The sequence below is a fragment of the Trichechus manatus genome, unplaced genomic scaffold, assembly GCF_000243295.1.
Source record: "Trichechus manatus latirostris isolate Lorelei unplaced genomic scaffold, TriManLat1.0 scaffold00107, whole genome shotgun sequence".
NCBI lineage: Eukaryota > Metazoa > Chordata > Mammalia > Sirenia > Trichechidae > Trichechus > Trichechus manatus.
This window is the reverse complement of record NW_004444043.1, coordinates 1,117,482-1,143,507: the sequence shown is the minus strand read 5'-3', so window position 1 is coordinate 1,143,507 and position 26,026 is coordinate 1,117,482. Positions and strand designations below refer to the sequence as shown.

Here is a 26,026-nt window from a genome sequence, read left to right as displayed (position 1 = left end):
TTTTGTGTTTGTAGCCTTTACCTTCTCTTTTCCTTAACTGAGTTTACAGGAGCTCAGGTTGCACTTCTCTGTCTTTTGCTATGGGTCATTCTTTGGGTGCTCTTCTCTACTCCTGGAAATCCTGTCTATATTCCCAAAACATGGGTCTATCCTCTTCTCTTCTCCTTTGTATAGGTGATCTCATCCACTCTTCTAAGTAGATGAATCCCACATTTCTCTCCAGTCTTGACCTTTCCTCTAAGACCATTATATCTAACCATCTAGTCCTCATTTTCCTTGAATGTCTCTCAGGTACTTTAAACTCAGCATGTTCCAAAATGACATCCTCCCCTACAAGCCTGCTTTTGGTCCAGTGATCCCTATCTCAGCAAGTGCCAGCACTATCCACTCAGTTTCTCAAGCCAGAAACCAGGAGGGAGGTGATTGCTTCCTTTCTCTCTCACTTATTAGCCACACGCAGTCAATCACCAAGTCTTCTGGAATCTCCCAGGTAATTACTGCATATGTTTACTTCATTCTAGCTATCTGATCACGGTACATTACTTAACCGCTTCAGTCTTCTTTTTCTTTATCTGTACAATGGGTAGAAAACTTTTGTTTGGTGCCCTGGAATTGGTTTTAACTCATACGGACCCTATGTACAACAGAATGGAACACTGCCAAGTCCTGCTCCATCCTCACAATCTTTGCTATGTTTGAGCCTGTTGTTGCAGCCACCATGTCAGTCCATCTTCTTGAGGGTCTTCCTCTTTTTCGCTGACCCTCTGCTAAGCATGATGTCCTTCTCCAGGGACTGGTCCCTCCTGATAACATGTCCAAAGTACATGAGACGAAGTCTTGCCATCCTTGCTTCTAAGGAGCATTCTGGCTGTACTTCTTCCAGGACAGATTTGTTCATTCTTCTGGCAGTACGTGGTATATTCAGTATTCTTCACCAACACCACAGTTCTTCCGTCTTCCCTATTGTTCAGCTTTTGCATGCGTATAATGCGATTGAAAATGCCATGGCGTGGGAAAGAAAGGATGAAATAAAAGAGCTGAACAGAAGATTTCAGAGGGTAACTTGAGAAGACAAAATATTATAATGGAATGTGCAAAGACCTAGAGATAGAAAACTAAAAGGGAAGAACATGCTTGGCATGTCTCACTGAAAGAACTGAAGATAAAATTCAAACCTTGAGTTGCAATAGTGAAGGATTTTATGGGAAAAATATGAACGGTGCAGAAATCATGAAAAGAAGTAGGAATGAATACCCAGAGTCATTGTACCAAAAAGACTTGGTTGATGTTCATCCATTTTAGGAGGTAGCGTATGATCAAGAACCAATGGTATAGAAGGAAGAAGTCCAAGCTGCACTGAAGGCATTGGGGAAAAACAAGGCTTCAGAAATTGACAGAATAATTGACGGTACAAAACTAATCCTCTTAAAATTGTTATGAACATTAAGTGAAGTATCTGGCACTTCATGTAGCTCTCCATGAATGTTAGTGATGATGATGATGGTGATCACCTAGGACATGTTTATCACTTAGGACATGATGGATGGTGATCATCATCATTATTGTCACCATTATTAATACCCTGCTGCCATTTTTAAGCTGACTCTCACCATGAGTAGTGCAGTAATCTCCTAACTGGTCTAACCTGGGTGGAGATAATCCCTTCCACCAGGCTCTTCTGGATTTACTTCTCCAGCTTCACCTTGTCCTGTCATATCCCCTTTCACTTTTTCAGTTCTTCGAATGGGAATGTCCCACACTGGTCCTGCAGGCTCACTCTTGGAATGTTCTCGCCCTTTTCCCTCCCCGCCTCTCCTTTGTCTACACACTTGCTTCATCCTCAGATACCAGGGATGATTCCTGATCCCTCAGGTTAGAGGGCTTCGAGTCCTCTGTGATGCATTTTAAAATACCCTGCAGTCTGTATTTTTTTCAATGTCTGTTTTACTTGCGAGATTATAGGTTTGCTAAATCCTGTCTTTGTTCTCCTACTGTTTTCTGGGACTCTAACACAGTGTGTGGCAGCATAGTGGAAAATCAATGAAATTTGAGGAATTAATGAAAATCAGATGTTGCTCCCTCCCCCAAGTGACTGTAATGACTCCAGCCGGAAGGGTTTTCTTCCACTGTCACCCTTCCACTACTAGGCTCCTCTGTTTATCACCTAGGACATTAATCACATAGAGCCGGTTATTGTGCTTATTTCCATTCGACTTTCTTCCCCACTGGATTATAAACATCTTGAGGATACAATCAGTTTGCCCTCACCTGTGTCTGCCACAGCTACAAGCATAGAGTAGGAGTGAATGAATGAATGAGCCAATGTCTGAAAACGTCCTTTTAAATTCTCTAAGTCTCGGGTGCAATGGAAATTCATATCATTCCTTTTCTGAAACTATCTTTCATCCTCCATCCTTCCTCTGTGGTATGTTTCGTGGTTATAAATCTCTTGTATCCTTCCACACCATTTAAACGTAATCACTGGCAAAAAAGGAGGTGGAGGGCAGAAATGCATTGGAGTGTCTTGACCTCCTCTTTGATAACTTTTCATAGCTTTCCTAGAAATTGTCCTCTATAGGTCTTTGCTACCTTCCAAATAAAGTTCAGGCTGTTTAGAGTGGCATTCAAGCCCTTCCACAGTCTGACCCCAGTGAACCCTTTCTGCCCTTACTTTCCACTCTGTTTTTTACTGCATGCATCCTATGCTCTGGTTTAGTGTTTTCCAATCCTGCCTGCACACTAGAGTCCCCTGGGGAGCTTTACAATAGAATACTGGAGCCTGGATTCTGCCCTCAGAGATTGTGATTTAATTGGTCTGCGGTGAGGCCTGGGCGTTGCTGTTTGTGGAAGATCTACTAGTAATGCTAATGTAAAGCCAGGGTTGGAGACCATTGACAAACTCAGCGTTTTTTCTGTGGAATATAATCTCCTCTAAAACCTTTGAGAAGAAAGGGTTCCATAGTAAATCAAGTTTGATTAGTACAACATTTTATGTGCTCCTTCCCAAAGCTTTTATAACTAACATTATCAGATGAAAGCTTCTGAGATGTCCAACGATGAAGGAACTAGTGCAACTTGGTTTAAGCTGCATGAAGGTCATTTGGTCAGGGAGCCCTTTACGCATATAATACTTTTAATAATGTCTGCAAAACTTGTCTAGAACATGCTTTGAGAGATGCTGCTCCCAGCTACATCTCAACTTTTAAATTACTATTTGTCCCTTCCTGATCGTCCCATCCAAACCAGACCCACCCCGTCCTAGACTTGTCTTTCAGACCCCGTTTTTTCTTCTTCATAACACTTCTCAGTATCTGAAATTTCTGTTCATATACTTAACTGCTTGTGTCTGTCTCCCTACCCGTACTATGTGAACTCTGTAGCAGCAGGGGCCTTATTCAGGGCTTCGAACTGTGTCAGACTGGTTCAGTCACGGCCGATGAAGCAAAATCGAACAGACCTGAATTTTTAAAATTTGGGCGAAGTGGAATGATGAGCAGAATGGGGGAGAAAAAAGGGTCGAAGCCCTGGTATGGGACACTTGGAAGAGGCATAGTGAGCCCTTTCAGGAGCCTGATGTGGGAGGTTGGATTATTGCCAGGAGTGTGTAGAGTGACACACATTCAAGCAGCACAGTCAGCCACCATCTTTGAGTGGGGCACCACTGCTTCCAACACTGCCAGTCGAAATTGGTTGCTATGCGATGTGCATGCTGCCCTTGTTCTCTAAGAGGGAGATTAAGTTTCTCACAGGGCTTCAACCGGTAATTTTTCCTGTTCTGCATATTGTTCCACTTCACTCACATTTTAAAAATTTGGGTCCATTCTGGTTTCCCTTCATTGGCCATGATTGAACCGGGCAGAACCGGTTCAAAGCCCTGGACTGACTTGTCTTATTTATCCCCATGTCTCCATTCAGCACCTAAAATAGGCTTGACTCGTAGGTATTTCATAAATATTTGTTGAATGGACAAAAGCAGTAAATATATTCATGTTTTTGGATTTTTCTGAGGCACATATATTTAAATAATTTAAACTGCCTGTACAATGTAATTTAAAAGCAACTTGAAGTACATTTTAAAAATAACTAGGAAAATGGGAGCATGAATAGATGGTAATAGTTTCCTTTACCTTTAATTTTCTCAACCTGCCTCCTAAAGTATTAAAAAAGAAGTAAACAAGCAAAAGTAACTGTGTGTCTGATTATAGGTAAAATGTATTATTTTTATGATTATAGGGATCTCTTGGTCTGTAGTATAGAACTTCTTTTTTCTTTAGTTTCTTCTTAGCCAGCCCGTCCCAGGTGGCTTTCCCCAGTGTGTGGGGATCCCGCTCATGTGACTCATTGAAAGAAGCTTGGATGAAAAATTGGTGCATGGTAGTAGACTTTTGTGTGAGAGACACCACACCACCAGCAAAAACCACAAAAACAGGCAAGGAATTAGTTAGTAGACTCTAAGTAAAAGCTTTCTACTTACTACAACCCTCTTGCATTAGAGTATTCAAACAGGGATGTCGATGATGTTGAGGAGGGAGGGGATTTGTGTATCAGAATCCATGCATGGGATCCTAGTTCAGGTTACCTGATGCCCAGGTATGAAGTGTGAATGATGCTGCAGCAATTCATTGACCTTGTTTGGAAGGGATTTGAGTGGCATGATCTCTCTACGTGTCATGCTGCAGCTGTATCCTGGGCTCCCCAAGCCTGGCTCTGACGGCAAGTTGTGAGCAGGATTGATGTGTGTGAACCGGTCTGCACATATCGTAGCATGTATGAATCCAGTGACCCACTAACACTCGAATCATTAGGAACTGCTCTTTTACTTCTGTGACACCAGTGATGTTGTCTCATGGCTGGAGTTGAGTCCTTCCTTGGGCTGGTGTAATCATCGGATTGGTTCACTGAAGAGGTACCATTGTAGAGATGTATTCTGAACTACCCATACCAGGGGCTCCCCAGTGTGCCATGTACAAATACCCTGGATTCCAGTGGGTCAGGTGAACCGCATTCTGATGTAAGCAGGTATGTCATCTCAGGGAGGTTGACCAACATTTTAATCCTGTTTCTAAAATTATACTTTTAAACACACATGCTGCCAGTGTTTCAGAATGGAAGCCTTAATCTTTCACTTACTAGCCAGGAATGGTCCAGAGTGAATTTGCATTTCCTTTTGTTGTCTACTTTGATTATATATTATTCTTTTTGAAAACCATGGCATCCTAAATGCCAGAAAACATGTGTGTATTGGGAAGTTAAACCAGATCAGAGTATAAGCAGGTCTTCAAGATGGATATTCCTTTATGGCTGATGTATTGATGTATTCTAACTCTTCCTGAACAGTTTTAGCATTCCTGCAAAAGAATTTAGGAGAGAGTCCAACCACCTAACCTGAACCACCTGTTCTGAACTGCAGTTTTCTTCTCTTCATTCAACAAGCAGATATTGAGTATCTTCTTTATCAGGCTGTGTTTTAGGCACTGGGCATCTAGACAGAGATCTCTGCCCTCATTGAGCCTACATTCCCTAGAACCTTGCTACTCAAGGTGTGGTCTGTGGACCAGCAACATCAGCATCACCTTAGACTTTATTGGAAGTGTAGACTTTCAGTCCCCGCTCCAGTCTGGATTTTAACAAGATTCTCAGGTGGTTAACATGCACATTAAGATTGAGAAGCACAGCTCTAGGCCGTGTAAGCATGAGATCATTTACGATGATTATAAATGCTGTGAAGAAAAGAAGAGGCTATATAATAGGCCAGAGAGTGACTGGGAAGAGAGGGAGTAATAGAGGATGATGAGTGAAGGTGTCTGAGGAGGTGCCCTATGGGCTGAGACTTAACGTATTGTAGGGAATGAGCCATGGAAACATCTGGGGCAGAGGGGACAGCAGTGCCAAGGCCAGGAAGAGGGCTCTCTCCTCAGCCCTTGCCAGTGCCCCTTTTTTCTTTTGGTGCCAGGCTCAGGCCTACTTCTCCCACTCTTTAGTCAAGCCAAACCGGGACCCCTGGATCCACTCACTGCTATGCCTGGACCTGGTTGGTAGCTGACGTGTATGGCAGAGTGGAGTGAGGGCAAGCAGGAGAAGATCGACACTTTTGTTTTTGATAAGAGCTAACTACTCATCATAGCCAGGAAAAACCTAAGGAGACAGAAGGGTGTTTTGGCAGTGATGCCTTCAAAGAGTTGTAATTTTATGGAATTGGGAGGAAGGAGAGGAGACCAATAAAGGCCATGCTAGAAATGAAAAGAGGGAAGGAAATGCAGAGAAATGTGGATGAAGGTGAAGATTTGTTGAAAAATGGAGATAAGCAAGAAGTAAACAGACAAGGAAGCCTTTAGCCTACAGTAAGAGGATAGGCTGAAAAACCAGAGCATGGCCCTTGGTGTACAAAAAATGGCTAATGTTTTCCTAGAGATAGGCATCCTTGAGGAAAACTTAGTAAAAGACCACTAGTCTCTCTCTCTTTTTTTATTCCCCCTTGTTTTATTCCAGTATCCGAAGTTCCTTTGTCTTTAGGTATTCTGCATCCTTTTGACCACACAGATCATGTTGGGAGAAATCAAAATGAATGATCTCTATTTTGGATCAAGTAATATCTGTCCCCTCTGCTATGGCTAAGTACGGGGTGGGGGTGGAGGAGGAGGTAAGAGGTGAGAGGAAAGAGGGAGAGTGGGAGGGAGGGAGGAAAGAAGGTAAACAAATCCCAATGTAAGAAAAGAGAAGATAAACAGATGAGAAAGGAGTGGCAGGGCCTGCTGTGGCACAGGGCAGAGTGGTGCTGAGGCAGTGAGTATTTGCAGCACTTGGGTATCTTAGGAATCCTGTTCTTCTACCAGCTCCACCTTGTTCCCTGAAGACTGAAGTTAAGCTCACAAGAGAAAGTAATTTTCTTTCCCTACTCCCACTGCCATCCCACCTCGCCCTCCCACCTTTTTTTCCATTTTCCCTGCCCCTCCCCTTTGGTGGAGTTGAGTATAACAGCAAAAACATTGGTTACAGTGTTTTTCACACTTGAGAACTGAAATGATTTGACCTTGTATGAGTAATTGGACGTCTGGCACAATGATCGTCATTCTCAACCTTGATAATCTGTCGCTGTCTACATCACTGCTAACATTTGGAGCCGTATTTAAACACAGTAAGCAGAGCCCAGGACATGTATGTAGGATAACAGGCATCTATCTAGGATTTCCTTTAAAGAAATACCTTTAGAAGAAGCTTAGGGTTAAAAATTGAGAGGAAGGGGTCTCATTTTTAACTGTTGTGAAAATGCTTCAGTAAAATAAAGCTTCACTTTTGGGGACAGATTGGAATAGTTTCCATAAACTGTAGGTCTCTTTGGGAAAGAAATTGCCCTGCGTTTCCCTACACCAGCACCACAAACAGTAGGACACGTATGTCTTATTAGGAGAAACAAATGGGGTGCTTCAGTGTGTTTAATTAACTGGCCTGTTCACTGGATACTTCATGGCACCCTTAAACCCAGTAAGATAGCATAAATACGAGTTTAAAACACAAAGCACATTGCCACTGCTGTGGCATCACCATCGGTAGCACCATTGTTTTAGTTAAGCTCTGCGAGGGGCGCAGGGTGGTAAAAAAATTGCTGAATATTGGCAGTTTCATATGTCTCAAGACCCTGGGAATTGAGCACCCTGTAGACAGTGCCTCTTTCTCCTTGGAGGAAGTGGATGGGAAGGGCTTTTAAAATCAATGGTAATACTTTGCAAAAAAGTCTTGAAAGTTTGAATCCGTCCTTTAGGAAACTGATAGATGGCCTGTGAAATTGATTCTGATCATGTTATCACTTTATATTATTGGTTTATTAAGCAGTATTAAATATTTTGTGCACAGTAAGCACCTGAACTAAAATAAAACTTAGGCATCCGGTTTGCTAACTCGCCAGCAATGCTGACAATGCTTTTGGTCTGAATCTGCTCCAAGCCTTATTCCAGGCTGGCTTTTTTGTTTTTAAACATATACATAAAAATTAGTTTTGGCCCTTACCTGTTTTTATCTCTTTTGTAAAGTTGAGTTTGATGACAAGATGAAAACTGAGTTGGCAGTTTAGAGGGGAAAGTACTACTTGAATACATTTCTCTTTTATGATTAGTCTGGATTTTTATGAAGTTGGAAAGAATTTCTCAAGTCCTCTGACTTTTCAGGAGCAGGCAGTATCGGTTCCAGAAGTTGTGCAGTTTCTTCAGAAATTCGGAACAAAACAAAATTATTTTTCGATTGCAATAAAAAATTGCAATGTTGGTTCTGTAGTGAAGTAAGCATGGGAGGAGAGGGTGGCAAGATTTATTTGTACTTATTCCAGGAAAGGTTTTAGGAATTTTTCTCTCCCCTCTGCCTTTTAAAGTGTTTCTGTATAACAGGTGAGTGTATATTCTTGATCAGCATTGAATAGTAAAATAGATTCATCGTTAATTTTTTTTCCTAATACTGCAATTGCTTATTTGCATCTATTTATTTATTTATTTTGGGAGGTCTGGCTTTTGAAATGGTTTCCTAGTAATAGCTTGTTATTTTATTTTGTTTCAAGCAATCCCTGCATAGTAGTAGTGGCCCTGTTTTGATGAGCAGCTGAAAACCTCATACATTTTTTTAAGCCAACAATCACTTGTGATAACATCTCTTTGATTACTAAAGGAAAGTTACTGACTGGTATTTCCTTTCAAGGTTATTATGTTGTTAAAATAAAATCTTTTTAATTTTTTAAAGGAAAGTAAATAAGCAGCCATACTCTAAATAAAAATTAGATTTTTATTACATTAGGACCATTTGAGGGGATGTAATTGAATTCAGGTGTAGGCTTACGAGGTTTTCGTCTTACTTAAATGAGTAGTGTAATTTGTCATACGTGATAAAATATATATATTTGGTATCGTGCACTTTTTAATCTAGTGATTTAATTGTGGCATTCTTTTCAGTGTATGCCATTGCTTTCTCATGATACAAGGTAGTTAATACATTTTACAGTGACTTTTGAGGTGGAGAATGAAGAAAGTGATGATAAGTTCTTCTCAGTGTTTTCCTGTTTAATTACTCACTGGTCATGCTACTAGTCTGCTCGTCCATCACCACTTTAGAGTTCGTCCATTGGTATTTGCGTGTCAAGTGTTGAGTGCATAGCCAAGGGATTTTTGTAGAATACCTTTTTTATAAAAAAAATTACCTTTCTCTAAAATATTTTGCCCAAACTCTTCTTTTGGAGTGGGGTATCATAATTTTTATTGGTTCTTTTTATTGGAGGGTGGAGTAAAGGTGGGGAATTATAGGAGGAGGAAATAGAATGATAGTCGAGGGTAGAAAAATATTATGTGTGGACCTTTTTACTTATTGTATAAATGAAATTTCTTGATGGATAGAAGAAGGCAACATAGAGGTGTCAAAAATTGTTAATGTAGTTGACAAACTGTGGCCACAAAAATGATGATCTTGTTATATTTTCACATGAACAATTGTCCTTTATTGGGATTATTAATGCTCTTTTGGAATATCATGGATATCTAAAGGCGATAGTTTAACGGTATTCATAAAGCATCGAATACCATTATAACATCCAGTTAACCCTAACAGCAGTATTTCAGAATCTGTGCCTGTTTAAATGGGGTATCTGTGAATGTACTTGCTCAGGGATGCATGACCCATATCACCTATAAATTTGATTGGAAGCTACAGTGCTGGCATAGGCTGATGGATAGCAGATTAGAGCCCTGATTAACCATGTGATTCGAAGACTAGGAATATATTGTCTAAGCAAGATTCATCAGACGCAATCAGAATTTCAAGTGGTCAGATGAAATTCAAATGTGTATTGTGGCTTTTCCTCCCCTAGTGCTTTTCCTCCTTGGTTGCTTTTTTTCTCTCGTCTCTTTCCCCAAAGCTGAAAAATACTTCTTTGATGAATCTGCTCCTTACCCTAAAGCTGTCTGTCTGTTATTCATCAGAAAGCAGGTTGCAGTTCAGTGAGCAGAAGAAAAGATTTTAATAGAAGCTGTGCCAAGGGCTGTAATGCATCATTTTAGGGCCCTAATTACATTACAATGACAAATATCAATGGTGACAACAGCAATAACCTACATCCTTTAATGGCTGTGCTGGAAAAGGAGTTTGGGCCCCATGCCATTAGATTAGACTCAGTTTCAAAACATAGGGCATTGGAAGTGTGTGTCCACAGTATTATTGGCTGATCACTGAAGCCCAGTGGAAAGGCCTGTAAATAAATGATGCCTCTCCAAAGCTGGGCCCTATGGGACAAAAGAGGCAAAATTAGATGACCATGGAAGCTGCTGTGTTTCCGAGGCAACTTTAGCTTTCAAAGTGAGGAATGACCTGCTTAATTTTATGAAATCACACACATACACCCCACCCCCCCCCGCTGCCAATTAGCCTGACCAGGAAAATCCATTGGCATGACAACTTAAAGAAATTAAGAAGTCTTTTAAACAAAAGGAAACCTTAAAAAAAGTTTGGAAGGTTTCCTCCCTTCTTTTTCTGTTATATATGAGTGTAAACATAACATGAATCAATAAAAAGGCTTTCTTCCTTTTAAAATTTATTTTTAAGAAAATGTAGACCTCCCCGCCCACACTTTGGTTGCTTTGACTTAAAATAGTCTAGGTCCAAAATGAAGGAGCAAATACCCTTTGGTCTTCATTTTGCCAGACGAGTAAGTTTCCTTAGAGTAGTTTTTATTGCCTAGATTATGTAGATAAAGAAGTCAGTTTTCTTATGTGCCCACACATTTTTCAACCCTCCTAGCAAGGGACTATTTTATTTATGTAAACAACATAATGAGGAAAATATGCTTGGCAGATGGTTCTAAGCATTAGAATCATCAGTTTGGTCTGCCCCAAAGTGTCTCATTATCTTTTATTCTCTCCCCCTCCACCTCTCCCTACAAAAAGCTTGACAACCAAATGCCTTTGAGACACAGTGCTTTCAGCCTGGTGAATGCTACTCTATTTTCTTAGCTCACCCTGGAATTTTACCCCATAACCACTGTGGTATGTTCGTCCAGGTGGAGAGTGGTTTGGTGATTCCCATTGCAGCTTTTCATGGTGGTTTAAGCATTCTTAAAGGATAGCTAAATGCTCTATGGGGCCAGTGCAGTAAATTAAATCAGGTCAGCACAGTTGGGTCCTTATTCACTGATGCTCATTGGTGCTGGGTCTTTGTCCATCCTGTTAAGAATGCAGGCTGGACTGGAAGGCTTCGTTTTGAAAACTACATGGTGAATTTGTGTTTTTTGTTGGCTGGCAAAGTTTTTAAGGTGCTGGCATTTAAAAGATTGCATAGCTACAAAGTCGAAAGGGTTGCTGATGAAAGAAGGAAGCCTAGATTGCACAAGCAGATTGTGGCTGTCATTCTGGTAATGACTTAGCAGGGAAAAAGAGCATTTTCGTCCTCTTTGTAAAATGAGGAACTGACCCTGGACGGAATTTATTTTAAGAATGTCTCAGGAATAGTAATTGCTTTACTTTTTCTGCTCTCAATGCTTCTTACCTCTGCTTTTCCCCACCCCATCATTACAGTATAAGCCAGTTTGTGTGTATGTGTGTAAACAACTATGTGATCAGCTATCACATATCAAAATATATAAGGTGCCACCTGAAAATACAAGTTAAATCGAACATCAGTGAAGCTTTGGGTAGCTTTTCAAAGAAAACCTGTAGTGGTGGCATTTTTTTTTTTCTCCCAAACTTACTGTAGCATCCTCTTGATGTAAAAATTCTGTGTTTCCAAAAATTGTTAGAGAATACACCGTTTTCCACCTTTGTTGAAACTTTTGCAGATCTACAGTACAAAGATAATAACGTTCCCAAGGTTAGTCTCCACGTACATACAAATTGCTTTCTGCTAAGTTTAGTAAGATTTTAGCATATTCTAAACCTCTGTACACCGAAAAAACCCTGGAAATTTTTACGGTTGAAGAAAGCGTCCCATACCTCAACAGTTTATAACTGAGAATCTGAATTAATCAGCTGATTTGGTTTGGTCGGGTACTATTCCTTCAGGAAGTTGGGGACTTGAATATAAAATTCCAGTGGCTATATTTAAAGGAAAGACCACACGTGTAGAAATCTAATCAATTGTTAATTGAGAGAAGTTGGGATGTAGGGATGAATGTATTTTTACTATCTAAACTCTTAAAGGTTTAGGATTTTATGAAAAACTAAATTAGAATGGACAAGGGTCCCGTTGTGAAAGCTTTTGGAAACTGATTTCCAGTCCTGAAAATTAAGTTCCTTTTTATATTATCCTGGTGCTTGAAGATTAACTTTTTAAGATGAATGCCGGTTAATAAATTGTGCTATTAATGTGGCACTGTTGTCGCTGCCTCCTTTTAATGGGCTTGCTGATGAGATCGTTTTCCTCTTCCTTAGGAAATACTCTAGCCAGATATAAAGTGTGTCTTAATATCATCCTGTTAATAGTTCGGGAATCTGTAACCAGCTGACTGTTCTTTTTATTGCTTTCCTTTTTTTTTCACAGGCAGAGATTGTCAAGAGGCTGAATGCTATCTGTGCACAAGTCATTCCTTTCCTGTCCCAAGAGGTAAGGCAGTTGGTTTCAGGCACTGGGCTAGAAGTTGCCATCTTAGTGGTTTTGCAGACAAAGGATCATGGAACTGACTCTGGCCTTGTCAGGCTTTTGGTGTTTGTATTTCACATTTCTTAGATACAGTATTCTCATTCCAACTTTTATACCTTATTAACATTCAGTGGAATATAATTTAAATGTGTTTATATAGGGCAACGTTTTCTAATATGCTGTATAAAATTCAGTTGTTAAAATATTTTGCTGTCATTGTGGGATAACTTTTTGAAATATGACTGTCATAATGGCATCTAGTAGGATAGATTGAAAATTGCCAGGGGGACAAGAGTTTGTTGTATACTTTTGTCTCTGGGCATTAAAAGTTGCAGAAGGCGTATCAGATAGAAAGGCTGTACATATTAAACTAATGCAACTTTTGGCTAGCTGCTTTTAAAAAATACTACTTATTATTACCTGATTAAATCTTTATATTGTCTGTGCATTTGGGAAAAGATGTGCAAGATGGACTCACTTCTCTGAGTACCACTTTTCTTAAAATTTGGCTTTGGTAACAAGGGTCTTTGTGCAGTGCCAAGGCCCCGGGTATGGTTCATACTCTTGCTTAGCACCAGTGGATGCACATGCTGTCGTCAGACACACGCTCTGGAATGAGGAGGTGTGTTTCTAGTGCGTGGTGGCTTCCTTGTGACTGTTTTTCCTTTTTGTTTGCTTGCTTGCTTTTGGTAGTTGCAAAGTTTAGGTGAGAGTGCTAGAAACAGATCATTTTTGCTTCTGTATCACTGAGTCCTTCATTAGCTTGGGTAGGCTCAGCCGTGAGAAGGAAGAAGCTAACAAATGGAGGATCTGCATGTCTTGTAGCCACAGTGCTTTGCATTGTGGGCTGAGAAGGCACTGAGGCACTTTCCTCTCACTCTTCAAATTGTTCTTGCAGTGTGTTGTGTCATTGCTTTTCAGGAGAGTGGTTCAGCCGCCTGTCAACCAGTCGGCATGTGCTGATGTCAGCATGGAGCCAGTATTTGAACATGTGTGTGTTATAGATATGTGGATTCCTATGGGACTTCTTATTTGAAAAGAACTGGCTTAGACTTCAGTAACCATGGGTACCCCTCATCAGGTATATAACCCATGGAGGCTCTCATATTTACAACCATGGACCTGTTAACATCCTGGATTCAGCTCTCTTCTGGATCAGAAACAACAAAGCTCTGTTGTGTCCTTTATCCACCTTTAGCTGTGACCACAAAACCACCACCCATCCCAGCCCCATTTAGCTATTTCTACTCAGGATTGGCTAGTGACTAGATTAGATGGAGTGGTGAATGAGTCAAGGGGTGTATTTACATTTCGTTAGGAAGCCTGGCTGCCCTTTGCCTGATCCAGACTGGTGTGTATTTCTTTTTATTTTAAGCAGTTCTGCTCTATGGAAACAGAATGTGTAACCCACAGAGCTGTAACTGGGCTGAGGTGTCATGCCCCTAGGTTGCAGAGAAAAGTTTGAATTATCCCTGGGGTGGTATATTAGACTTCAGGTCCCGGCCCCTATCTATAAGCAGTGGTACGACCTTATTCCCACAGCATTTCTGCAGGATCTGTGGGGTTATGTTGATGGAGCTGATTTGCCAATAGATAGTCTTCCCTCATAAATTAGGTTGTTTGTGTGAGCAAGCCCAGTAGGAGAAGAAGGTGTAAGGTAGTGGTGTTGAGCAAGACTCGACTGGAATTAATTGGCTAAGGAAGTTGTGCCCTGTACCAGAAAGCCATGGGGAGATCCAGGAAACCCCTTTGCTTCTGCTTTAGGCTGGAAGGATAGACGTCATAATCTCACCACTTTGGTTTCCCCCCCACCCATTACTTTGGCATTTCTTGGTTAAAATCTTTGATTCGTGTGTGATGACCTATGTCGTGGTTTTCCAATTAATTCTGTGGCTATCTTTTAATACGTGGACCACAAACATGTTTGTTCCAGTCAAGTCAGGGCCTCCCTGATGTTTTCTGTCTGAACATTGCCCACCTTGTTTTCGCTTGTGGGCTTTCTGTGAGCATCAGACTCCTCGCTTCTACCCTGAGGCCAGATGGACCGTAATCTGGAGGGAGGGGAGGAGGTAGGTTATTAGAGGAAGATGAATTCTATTTCCTGTCTCTTCTGAGGCATGGAAAATCACTCTTGCATGGCTGTGGGCGTCACTCGGTGCCAGGGCTGAAGGTCTGAATCTGATCTTTAACACCGGCTCTCTGTGTGGCGGCCTCCCTGCCAGAACGGCAGCTGTGCCATTAGAATTTATTGTAAAATGTTTTTATTTAAAAATTAAAGGATCATATTTAGAAAAAAAGAAAAACATTCCCTGAAGACTAGCGCATAAGCTATAGGATAGTGGCCAGAGGGATTTTTGAGCATCTGAAGTCAGGCTTTTTGGAGTTCGACAGGAACAAGAGGTGAATTTACCTACATCTCAATGAAGTCTATTTTTAATCTTGCCCCCATGTCCTGGTTAATGTATCTGCTTAATATTGCTTGTGTCATTTGCCACATTTCCTAAAATTAAAAAAAAAAAAAAATTAGTATATAGCATTTAAGGACAACTAGCAAATTTAAAGTACAAGACTTTTCTTAGAAACAAATTGTATAATTATAGCTCAGAAGTACTTAAAGTATGTCTATGTATATAAAAATTTCACAGAAAAAAGTATTTCCTGTTAAGTTTCACTAAAATTATAATTTTGTTAAAAAATGATAGCCAATAAGTATTGTAATGAATGATGTGCTGTTGCACTCCCATGGGGATCTGTCCAGAGTCTTGGGCATTAGACAATGGTATTGCCAGCTCTTGTGATTAAAGTGAGTAACCATCGCTTACAGTTCTTAGAATTTAATGGAACCCCTGATACTTTGTCAGAATTTAAGGAGCCTTTTGAGTCATTAACAGTCTTAATCTTTTTTCCCACTTTCTTCTGGCTTTTAGGAATGGGTAAGACTGATTTATATTCTACACTCCCCCCCCCCCCAATTTCTTCAAAAGACAAATCTCAGGGTAGTAAGTGGGAAGGTTTTTTTCTATCCTGCTTTGGGTCTCATTTGCAGGGGAAGAACTATTAATAAACAACACCTCATTGGAAGAGATGCCAAGACGATGACAGAGATGAGAGTCAGATCTGGGTGGAGTCCCGACCTGCCTGTTACAGATTCCTTGGCTTATCTTAACCAAGTTAAACTGGGTGACCTTTAGCAAGCGATTAGCTTCTCTAAGCCTCAGTTTCCTCATCGGTACGATGAGGTTAATAATAGCATGGAACATATACAATTGCTGTGAGAATGACTTGAGATTATACACGTGCAATTTAGCACATCGTAAGCACCTGATGTTGACTAGCAGTAGTACTAACTGCTCTAGCAACAGCGGTGAGCCTCTGCGTTTCCTGTTGGGAGGACCTGGACCAATCCCCCACCCACTCCTGCTCCTTTTTTTTTCTTTAAATACTTTTATTTTATTGTTGTTGTTAGAACATACACAGCAAACCATACACCAATTCAGTAGTTTCTGCACGTACTGTTGGTGACAGTGATTACATTATTCAAGTTGTGTAACCATTCTCACGCTCCTTTTCTGAATTGTTCTTCCCCCATTAGCATAAATTCACTGCCCCCTCAGGTTCATATCTGATCTTTTGAGTTGCTGTTGTCAGTTTGATCCCATGTAGATAGTTCTTTAAAGAGCATAGTAACTCAAGGCAGGTATTTTTTTTACTAGTTGTTGTTAAGTGTCGTCAAGTCGATTCTGACCCATGGTGACCTTATGTACATTGCCTGTCCTGTGCCGTTCTCACAGTTGTTGCTGTGCTTGAGCCCATCATTGCAGCCACCATGTCATTTCATCTTGTTGAGGGTCTTTCTGTCTTTCATTGACCCTCTACCAAACATGATGTCCTTCTCTAGGGACTGGTCCCTTCTGATAACATGTCCAAAGTATATGAGACGATGCCTTACCATTTTCGCTTCTAAGGAGCATTCTGTCTGTCCTTCCAAGACATGTTTGTTTCTTCTTCTGACAGTCCATGATATATTCAATATTCTTTGCCGGCACCATATTCCAAAGGCATCAATTCTTCTTTGGTGTTAATTGTTCATGTCCAGCTTTCCTATGCATATGAGGTGATTGAAAATACTGTGGCTTGGGTCAGGTGCACCTTAGTCCTCAAAGTGACATCTTTGCTTTTTAACACTTGAAAGAGGTCTTTTGCAGATTTGCCAAATGCAGTACATAGTCTTATTTCTTGACTGCTGCATCCATGGGCATTGATTGTGGATCCAAGTAAAATGAAATCCTTGACAACTTCAGTCTTTTCTCCATTTAATCATGATGTTGTTCATTGGTCTAGTTGTGAAGATTTTTGTTTTCTTTATGTTGAGTGTAATCCATACTGAAGGCTGTAGTCTTTGATCTTCATTGGTAAGTGCTTCAAGTCCTCTTTGCTTCCAGCAGGCAAGATTGTGCCATCTGCATATCACAGGTTGTTAATGAGTCTTCCTCCAGTTGTAATGCTGTGTTTTTCATATAGTCCAGCTTCTGGATTATTTGCTCAGCGTACAGATTAAATAAGTATGGTGAAAGGATGCAACCCTGACACACACTTTTCCTGACTTTAAACCACACAGTATCCTTTTGTTCTGTTCCAGTGACTGCCTCTTGGTCTATATACAGGTTCTTCATGGGCACAGTTAAGTGTTCTGGAATTCTCATTCTTTGCAGTGTTATCCATAGTCTGTTATGATCCATACAGTCAAATGCCTTTGCATAGTCAATAAAACACAGGTAAACATCTTTCTGGTATTCTTTGCTTTCAGCTGAGATCATCTGACATCAGCAGTGATATCCCTTGTTTCATGTTCTCTTCTGAATCAACTTGAACTGCTGGCAGTTCCCTGTCAGTGTACTGTTGCCACCACCTTTGAATTGTCTTCAGCAAAATTTTACTTGCGTGTGATATTAATGATATTGTTTGATAATTTCCACATTCTGTTGGATCAACTTTCTTTGGAATGGGCACAAATAATGGATCTCTTCCAGTTGGTTGGCCAGGTAGCTGTCTTCCAAATTTCTTGGCATAGACGTGTAAATACCTTCAGTGCTGCATCTCAATTGGTATTCCATCAATTCCTGGAGGTCTTGTTTTTCACCAATGCCTTCAGTGCAGCTTGGACTTCTTCCTTCAGTGCCATCAGTTCTTGATCATATGCTTCCTCCTAAAATGGTTGAACGTCAACCAATTCTTTTTGGTACAGTGACTCTGTATTCCTTCTATCTTCTTTTGATGCTTCCTGCATCATTCAATATTTTACCCATAGAATCCTTCAAAATTGCAACTCAGGGCTTGAATTTCTTCCTTCAGTTCTTTCAGCTTGAAAAATGCCAAGCGTGTTCCTCCCTTCTGGTTTTCTGTGCAGACTACAGGTGTCTGCACATTTCATTTTAATACTTTGTCTCCTTAAGCTGCCCTTTGAAATCTTCTGTTCAGCTCTTTTACTTCATCATTTCTTCCATTTGCTTTAGCTTCTCTATATTCAAGAGTAAGTTTCAGGGTCTCTTCTAACATCTATTTGGTTTTTTTTTTTTCTTTTCTGTCTTTTTAGTGACCTTTTGCTTTCGTCATGTAAGATGTTTTTGATGTCATCCTACAACTCACCTGGTCTTCCATCGTTAGCGTTCAATGTGTCAAATCTGTTTTTGAGATAGATGATCTCTAAATTCAGGTGGGATATACTCAAGGTCGTGTTTTGGCTCTTGTGGACTTGTTTTAATTTTCTTCAGCTTAAGCTTGAACTTGCCCATGAGCATTAATGGTCTGTTCCGCAGTCGACCCCTGGCCTTGTTCTGACTGATGTTACTGAGCTTCTCCATTGTCTCTTTCCACAGATGTAGTTGATTTGATTCCTGTGTATTCCATCCAGCGAGGTCTACATGTATAGTCGCCGTTTATGTTGTTGAAAAAAGGTATTTGCAATGAGTTAAGGTGTTGGTCTTGCAAAATTCTATCATGTGATCGCCGGTGGTTTTCTGTCATCAGGGTCATAATTTCCAAACACCGATCCTTCTTCGTTTCCAACTTTCGTATTCCAACCACCAATAGTTATCAATGCATCTTGATTGCACATTCTGCTAGTTAAGTTAAAATGTTGTTTGATTTTAAGAAAACTTCAGGGGATATTTTTGGTTTAAGGTTTAGAGATTATCTCAGGGCAGTAGTTTCAGGGGTTCATCCAACCTTCATGGCTCCAGGAAGTCTGTAGTCCATGAAATTTGAAATTCTATCCTGCTTTTTCCCCCTTATGATCAGAATTTTTCTATGAACTCTGATCAAAATGTTAAGTAATGGTAGCCAGGCACCATCCAGTTCTTCTGGTCTTTGGCAAAGTAGGCAGTTGTTCATGGAGGCAATTAGCCACACATTCCATATCCTCCTCCTATTCCTGACTCTCCTTCTTCCTCTTTTGCTCCAGGCGAACAGAGACCAATTGTTTGCCTCGGATGGCTGCCTGCAAGCTTTTAAGACCGCAGGCACTACACCTCGAACTAGGAGGTAGAACAGAGACACTAAACATGTTATTAGGCCAGTTAACTGGAATGTCCCATGAAACCATGACTCTAAACCTCCAAACCAAGAAACCCAATCCCGTGAGGTTTTTGGGTGTACATAACAAGCAGCCTCAGCAGCTACTCTGTTTTTCTTTTTGGTTGTTGTTGTAAATACATCTATCACACAACTTTCGCCAGTTTAACTTTCTTCAAATATTTTATAATCTCATTTATATAAAAAGACAAGAAAAAAGGCAAATGTATAGAGAACAAAGTTTATTAGTGGTTACCAGGGGCAGGAGGGAGAGGGAAAAGGGGGTTAATGGTGATGGAAATATCACGTTGATTAAGGGTAGGGTTGTACAGCTAGTTGTTGTAATTGCTGTCAGTAAGTTGTATGCCACCCCTGCTGTTTAATCATTGCCTTTTGGGAGAAAGTTGGTTATCTTCCTCTCTAATGTTCTTACAGGGAAAAAAAAAGGTAAAACTGAACCCAGGACTCTTAACTAGCTAAGAATTTCAGGAAGACATCAGGTAGCCCCAAGTTTGATTCTCTTCTAGCTCCAAGAATTAATTTTTTAATTCAGCAAACACCTGCCTCTCCCCCACCAGCAAGTAAAGATTCAAAAGGCAGTAGGTAGATCCTCAAGGAGCTCAACCTGTAGAGCTTACCTCAGAAAGAGCAGTGGATTTGGACAGGGTCTGTGTTTTAACATAAAGCCATCTAGTAAAACCAAATTTTCAACCAGTTGGTGACTGACTTGACTGTTTTCAAAATAAATGGTTGCTTAGCTGAAGTTGGTTTTGTTTTTAAAAGTAGCTCATGTGGATAGACTCTTCTTTTTTTTGACCAGACATTTCAGAATATAGCTTTTAGAGCCTTAGACATTATGGGCCCTCAGCAAAAGTGAGGGATGCCAATAAGTGCTTTTTCTCTTCTAGTGTCTCGTTAACAATGTCCTCCTTCCTCCCCTATTCCAGGAACATGCCTGGATTGAAAACTGTGCATCAGTTGTTACACCTGGGCAGCAAGGTGGAGCCTTTCTGCTAATTTGGAATCAGACCAGCTCTGCCTCTTACTATGTGTTGAGAAAGTTGATCTCTCTGAGCCTTAGTGTTCACATAGAATGGGGAGAATAACCCCATCTTTATAATGAGTGTTATTAAAATGTAAAGCACTTGGCATAGTACATTTGATAAATGCTCTTTTTTCTCTTTTCCAATTGTACTTCCAGGAAAATAGATTCTATTCCAAATTATTTGGGTTCCAAGAAATTTGGAGAGGAGGGATTTGCATAGAACTGGGAAGGGTTCAAGGTAATATTTCAGAAAGAGCTGGCTGACAGTCTTCTTGTGAAGTTAGCTCGGCCTTACAGCTTCAGAGACTTATTTCACCAATGGGCAGTTAGCTCCACACAGATTATCTTTCAGAGCAAGGAAATATTTTTTCTGTAAAACCAGTGAATATTTGCCTTAACCTACTGGGTTAAGCATTAAGTAGTGGGCACTGAGCTGAGTGCCGCTTTGGAGAACAGTTCTGGTTTTTGCACTTTTATTTCTCTGGACCACAACAAGAGTAATTAAAAAACAAAACAAACCTATTTTAATAGACTAATTTTTTAGAGCAGTTTTAGGTTTACAGAAAAATTGTAAGAAAATATAGAGCATTTCCATAAAACCCCTTTTCCTCTACACACAATTTCTCCTATTATTAACATCTTGCATTGGTGTGGTGTGCTTGTCATAATTGATGAACCAGTGTTGACTGATACATTATTATTAACTAAAGTCCATAGTTTACATTAGGGTTCATTTTTTGTTTTGTACAGTCCTGTGGGTTTTGACAAATGCATAATGTTATTTGTCTTACCATTATAGTATCATACAGGATAGTTTCACGGCCCTAAAAATGCCCTGGGCTTTACCTGTTTATCACCAACCCGCCAACCCCCTGCCGAGCCCCTGGCAGCCGCTGATGTTTTTACTGTCTCTACAGTTTTGTTTTTTCTAGATTGTCATATAGTTGGAATCATACAGTATGTAAAGCTTTTTCAGACTGGCTGCTTTTCACTTAGCAATATGCGTTTAAAGTTTCTCCATGTCTTTCATAGCTTGATAGCTCATTTCTTTTTATTGCTGAGAAATTCTCCATTGTATGGTTGTAGCAGAGTTTATTATTCACCTACTGGAGAAAATATTGGTTACTTCCAATTTTTGGCAGTTATGAATAAAGCTGCTGTGAATATTAGTGTGCAGATTTGCAAAGGTCGTTTTGAGACAGGCGCAGGGTATTTTTCATGATGACCAATAAGATATTCCAGAGACCTTTGAGAACTTCAGACTCCTTATAGGCTGTAGGTCAGTAGGTGAAAATTTATTCTTATAGTTGAAAATCTTCTCCTGAGGTAAAGTTGTATGTTTCAGAACTTGTAGCACCAGTGATCAGGAGCAGAGTTCATTGGAAGAGCCGTGTTACATGAAAGGAAGTGTGATAATGAGATCAGACAGGCCCAGAACCAAATCCTAGCTCAGCTGCTTGCTTCCTTTATAATGTTGAGCAAAATACTTGTCTGGGCTTCAGTTTCCTCATCTGTATAGTATAATGGGCTATCTACGCTAGGGTTGTTATATGAGGATTAGTGATAATGTGAAGGACCTAGCTAGATAATTTACCTACTTTAACAGAGATCATATGTCTTTCCTTTTAAGGGTATAATGTGGAAAATGCCTACAGTTTTTGGGCATCTTCAGTGGCCAGCACTTAGTTACCTGCCCACAGCTAGCTTCAGGAGTAACTTGGAAACGTAGTCTTAGCTGATTGACCATTATGCCCACCTAGAACTTATACTACTGGAAGAGATGGGATATCGGGGGACAGCTAGCAATTGTTGCAAAACATAGTACATAGCACAAAATAAAAATAATGGTTATTATTATTATTACTGTTATTATTTTTAGTGTTGTAGGGAAGCCATATTAGACTAATAGTGTGTCTTTACACTATTAGTAAAGTGTAATTACTAATAGTGTATCTTGACAAACTCTAGCTCTGATTATATAATCACAATTGATGTAATTTATCACAAAATACTAAGAAATGCATAGTTCTTGTCATAGAATCTATTTCATACAATTCAAATGTTGGAGAAGAGTCTCCCATCAGGTATTGTTTATCATTTATACATTTCACGAGATGAAAAGGAGTCCATCTGAACAGTTACAGGGCCTTTCTAAGTCTGGATGTACAGTTTATGTTTATGCCTATATTAAAAAAAGTACGTAGATTCTCAAGGACAACTCTCAGTTGAAGGGGAAGGTATAACTGGTCACACATTAACCTGCCATATTTTGTAGGACACTTGAAGGAAAATGCTACTTGAGGCTAGAAAAGTTGTTGAGGAGAAATCTCTTTGCATAAGTGGAACATTTTGCAACTTAAGTAAGTCCTTAAATCGAACTTTCTTCCCTCATATATCTCAGACATGGTCTTCTGTGAGTATGTATCGTCCTTCACTTGGAGAAAATGGCACCAAGAATTTTGACTGTCTCCTTTTCCGAGAATCATGGAAAAGTTATATTGTATAGGTTACTTTTGGTTTTGTGGAGTTTTAAGACCTCTCAGAAAGACCATCTCAGATAGATTCACTTGAGGCATCAAACTTGATCTATTTCAATAGCTTGGACCTCAGACCCTTTCCGCACCACAGCCGGAAGTAACCTGAAATATATATACCTTACTGAAGAGGGTGAGAGAAAAGTAAATGGTGGCTTAGGACCAGTGGCGTCCTTGTTGAAACTATGGTCATTGTTACCCTTTGGAGAAATGCTATCATTCATCTTTAAGCTTGTTTTCAGCTGATTATTACAACTTGTTCCCAGACATTCAGTTCTAAGGAGAATGGATACCCGCTCCCTTTCTGTAATTCCATAGCTAGGTATTCTTGTTCCTCAAGTTATTTGGCCTGTGTTCCTGCTGGAGGCCAGATCAGGGCTGCTTCGAGGCTGGTGGAGGAGTCTCGGCGGCTAGTCCTCACGGTGACACTGTGGAGCCCACTGGGGGGCTTGGGCTTACAGGTGAACAGAGCTGGGTTTTTCTTCTTTGCATGGATTATTTTAAGCAAATATTGCCTTAATAAATGAAGTAGAGAGTTCAAATCATCCTTTTTACCACATTTAACATCTGATCATTAAAATTTTTAGAGTATAAAAACGAAATTAGGAGTGAAAATTTTAAGCCTTTTACTTTCACGCTTATATTTAGCTGAAGAGAAAGGGAACATTCCATCTAGAATGCTTTCTGATGTAAATTTTTACTTGGTTTTTATTGACGTGTTAGCTTTTCTAAAAAGTAGGACCAAGTAGTTAGTGGCTTTCTCCGGAAGTCTGTAGATTTGAGCATTCCACATTGCATTTAAATGGTAGAAATGAATACCCAAGTACATACTAGTGATGATGTGCATTTATTTAAATTCGAATTCCAATAGGCTAGTGTAGCTAGTCATATCAAATGATGTGTGATTTTCGGTTTTGAACATGCCCTAAGTTTGACTTGATGGAAAACAAACCCTTTCTACTACTTTATGAGATATGGGTATATCTTCAAATGCCAATTATTTGGGCACCTGGGTTAATATGATACTGAATTATTCTGTACCACATTTTGCATTATAGAATAATTGTGAAATGGAAGTTGAAAATGTGATCAGTCACTTTCATATTGTGCCTTAGGGAGGAAATAAATGAAACACAGTGGTTACATGCACTGGTGGCAGTTGTTCTCGCCTCATAATGGCACCAGCTTAACTCATCTCATTGCTTGTTAACTTTGTAAGGAATCAATGACTTGTGCTAACATAGTTTGCTGTAGGAGAGCTTGACTGAAATCAGCAGAGATCCCCTGAGAAGCATGCAGTGACACCCCTAAGACCATCTTATGATAGTGTTCGTTAAGTGCCAGCAGCCTGCACACAGCATGTCTGCTTCCTGGCCAGGGCCGTTCCATCAGCAGTGGCGATGTTTTTTATGACAGAGCTGTATAGCTGAAGAATATCCTGAAATGCGTAATACACATGGAGTAGGGTGCTAAAGGATTTGGTTCCATTTTCTGATTTTCACCTTCGGGGTAGGCATGGGCAACCGTTCATTTAAAATATATATTCAGAGAGCATAATCATGCTCTAGAGCTCACTAGTAGTTGGCTTGTTCTACATGACCATGCATTTTGGTGGCAATTGGATGGTTCATGAGACCCAGATGGTGGCATTATGGCCTGGTTGCCCCCAGAAAGTGAAAGATAATTGTCAAGAGAACATTTTTCCTCTTAAGTTTAAATTTGGGCCTGCTTCCAAAGGTAGCAGTGCCAACTTTTATCTGTATATGTCTCCAAAAATTAATGTGTGTTTGAGAAACTGACCTGTATCATTGACTTTCAATTAGGTAGTGATTAGATTATCATTACTAGAGCTAAGCTTTAAAATATTTTGATTGATTAGACCTGCATTGCCCAGAATAGTAGCCACTGGCCATACGCGGCTATTTAAATTAACATATATTAAAAATTTAGTTTCTCAGTCACACTAACCGCACTTACATTGTTCAGTGTCTACCCATAGAGGCTACTGGCTGTGTGTTAACACAGGTATAGAACATTTCCAACATGGCAGAAAGTTCTCTTTGACAGTACTGGACTTGGAAAGCTTATTAGACATTAACAGTGAAGAATGTAAGTAAGAATGGAGAAGGAAAGGCTTAACTAGTCAGTGGGGTAAAAAATTTAGCGGCATTTCCCAAAGTGTGTTCCTAAGAGTTTTTAATCCTGTGTTCCAGAGCCAAGGTTGTTTGAGAGGCACTGTGCATTATAACCACCCTCTTTGAAATTTGAGACTCTGAAAAGCCTTGCAGTTTAACAGGTGTTAGCCAGATCAAACCTGTTTATTTTTTTTAAGTAATGTCTAACTTCTTGTGGGACTAACATTTCTTGGAATACCATTTAGGAAAGGCTGACTTGGGTGATTGGGTTAAATTTAAAGTTGACATGTATCAGTATACTTGATAGAGTTGCTAAAAAAAAAAAAAAAAAAAAGGCTAGTGGGATGTTAGTCTGACTTACTGGCAAGTGAAGTGACACTTCCATCCAATTTGATCTGCTCAGCCACATTCTAGAGTATTGTATTCTGGTCACGTTGAGCATGACCAGGAGAGTTGCCAGGAGGGTGAGTGGCCTAAGCAGGTTACATAAAGGAGTCATCAAGTGACTTGAGGATGTTTAACCTGGAAGAGAGAAAATTGGAAATAAGTATTATACCATTTTCAGATGCTTGAAGTGTCAGCCCTGTGGAGGAGAATTAAGAGGCAAAACTGGGTCCCGTAGGAAGAAATTATGAGGAGGTAGATTTCTACTTAGTTTTAGGACCCATTATCCCAAAATGGAACAAGCTGGTCTGTGAGGTAGTGAGTTCCCTTTCACAGGAGGTGATCTAGCAGACTGAATGACCACTCCTTAGGATATGACAGAGGAGATTCATCCTTTGGATAGAGTCATAACCTTTCGCCTGTGGTTGGTACTGCACCCCCCTCCTCCCACCATCCTCATCCTTACCTACCAGGCCTCATTTAGAAATTCATAACTCTAACTTTAGTGCCCAGGCAACATTTAGAAATCTGTAGGTATTTGGAAAGACTGAGGGCCTTTTGCTTTTTGGTTGGTCGGTTATTATAATGCCTCATGATCTCTAAAGGCCCTTTTTGGTACTGAGTTTCTGTGAACAAATGGCTGTTTAGGTACATATGGCTAATGGTTCCTTTTAGCAGGAAGGTATTTGGTCCAAGTTCAGGCTGAAGCATCGTTCACTCTAGAATATTGCATTAGCCATCTTAACTATTCTCCCTAA

At 40.1% G+C, this 26,026-nt stretch overlaps 1 protein-coding gene across 3 annotated transcripts in view; it reads left to right on the top strand.

The window, feature by feature from the left end:
* Positions 1 to 26,026, top strand: part of LOC101345649 (transducin-like enhancer protein 4) — a 175,191-nt gene that overhangs the window by 36,662 nt on the left and 112,503 nt on the right. For all 3 annotated transcript variants that reach the window (XM_023737727.1, XM_012557530.2, XM_004383275.2), the window contains exon 5: positions 12,502 to 12,564. In XM_023737727.1, coding sequence (XP_023593495.1) covers positions 12,502 to 12,564 — 63 coding nt within the window. The remainder of the gene's footprint in view (positions 1 to 12,501; positions 12,565 to 26,026) is intronic.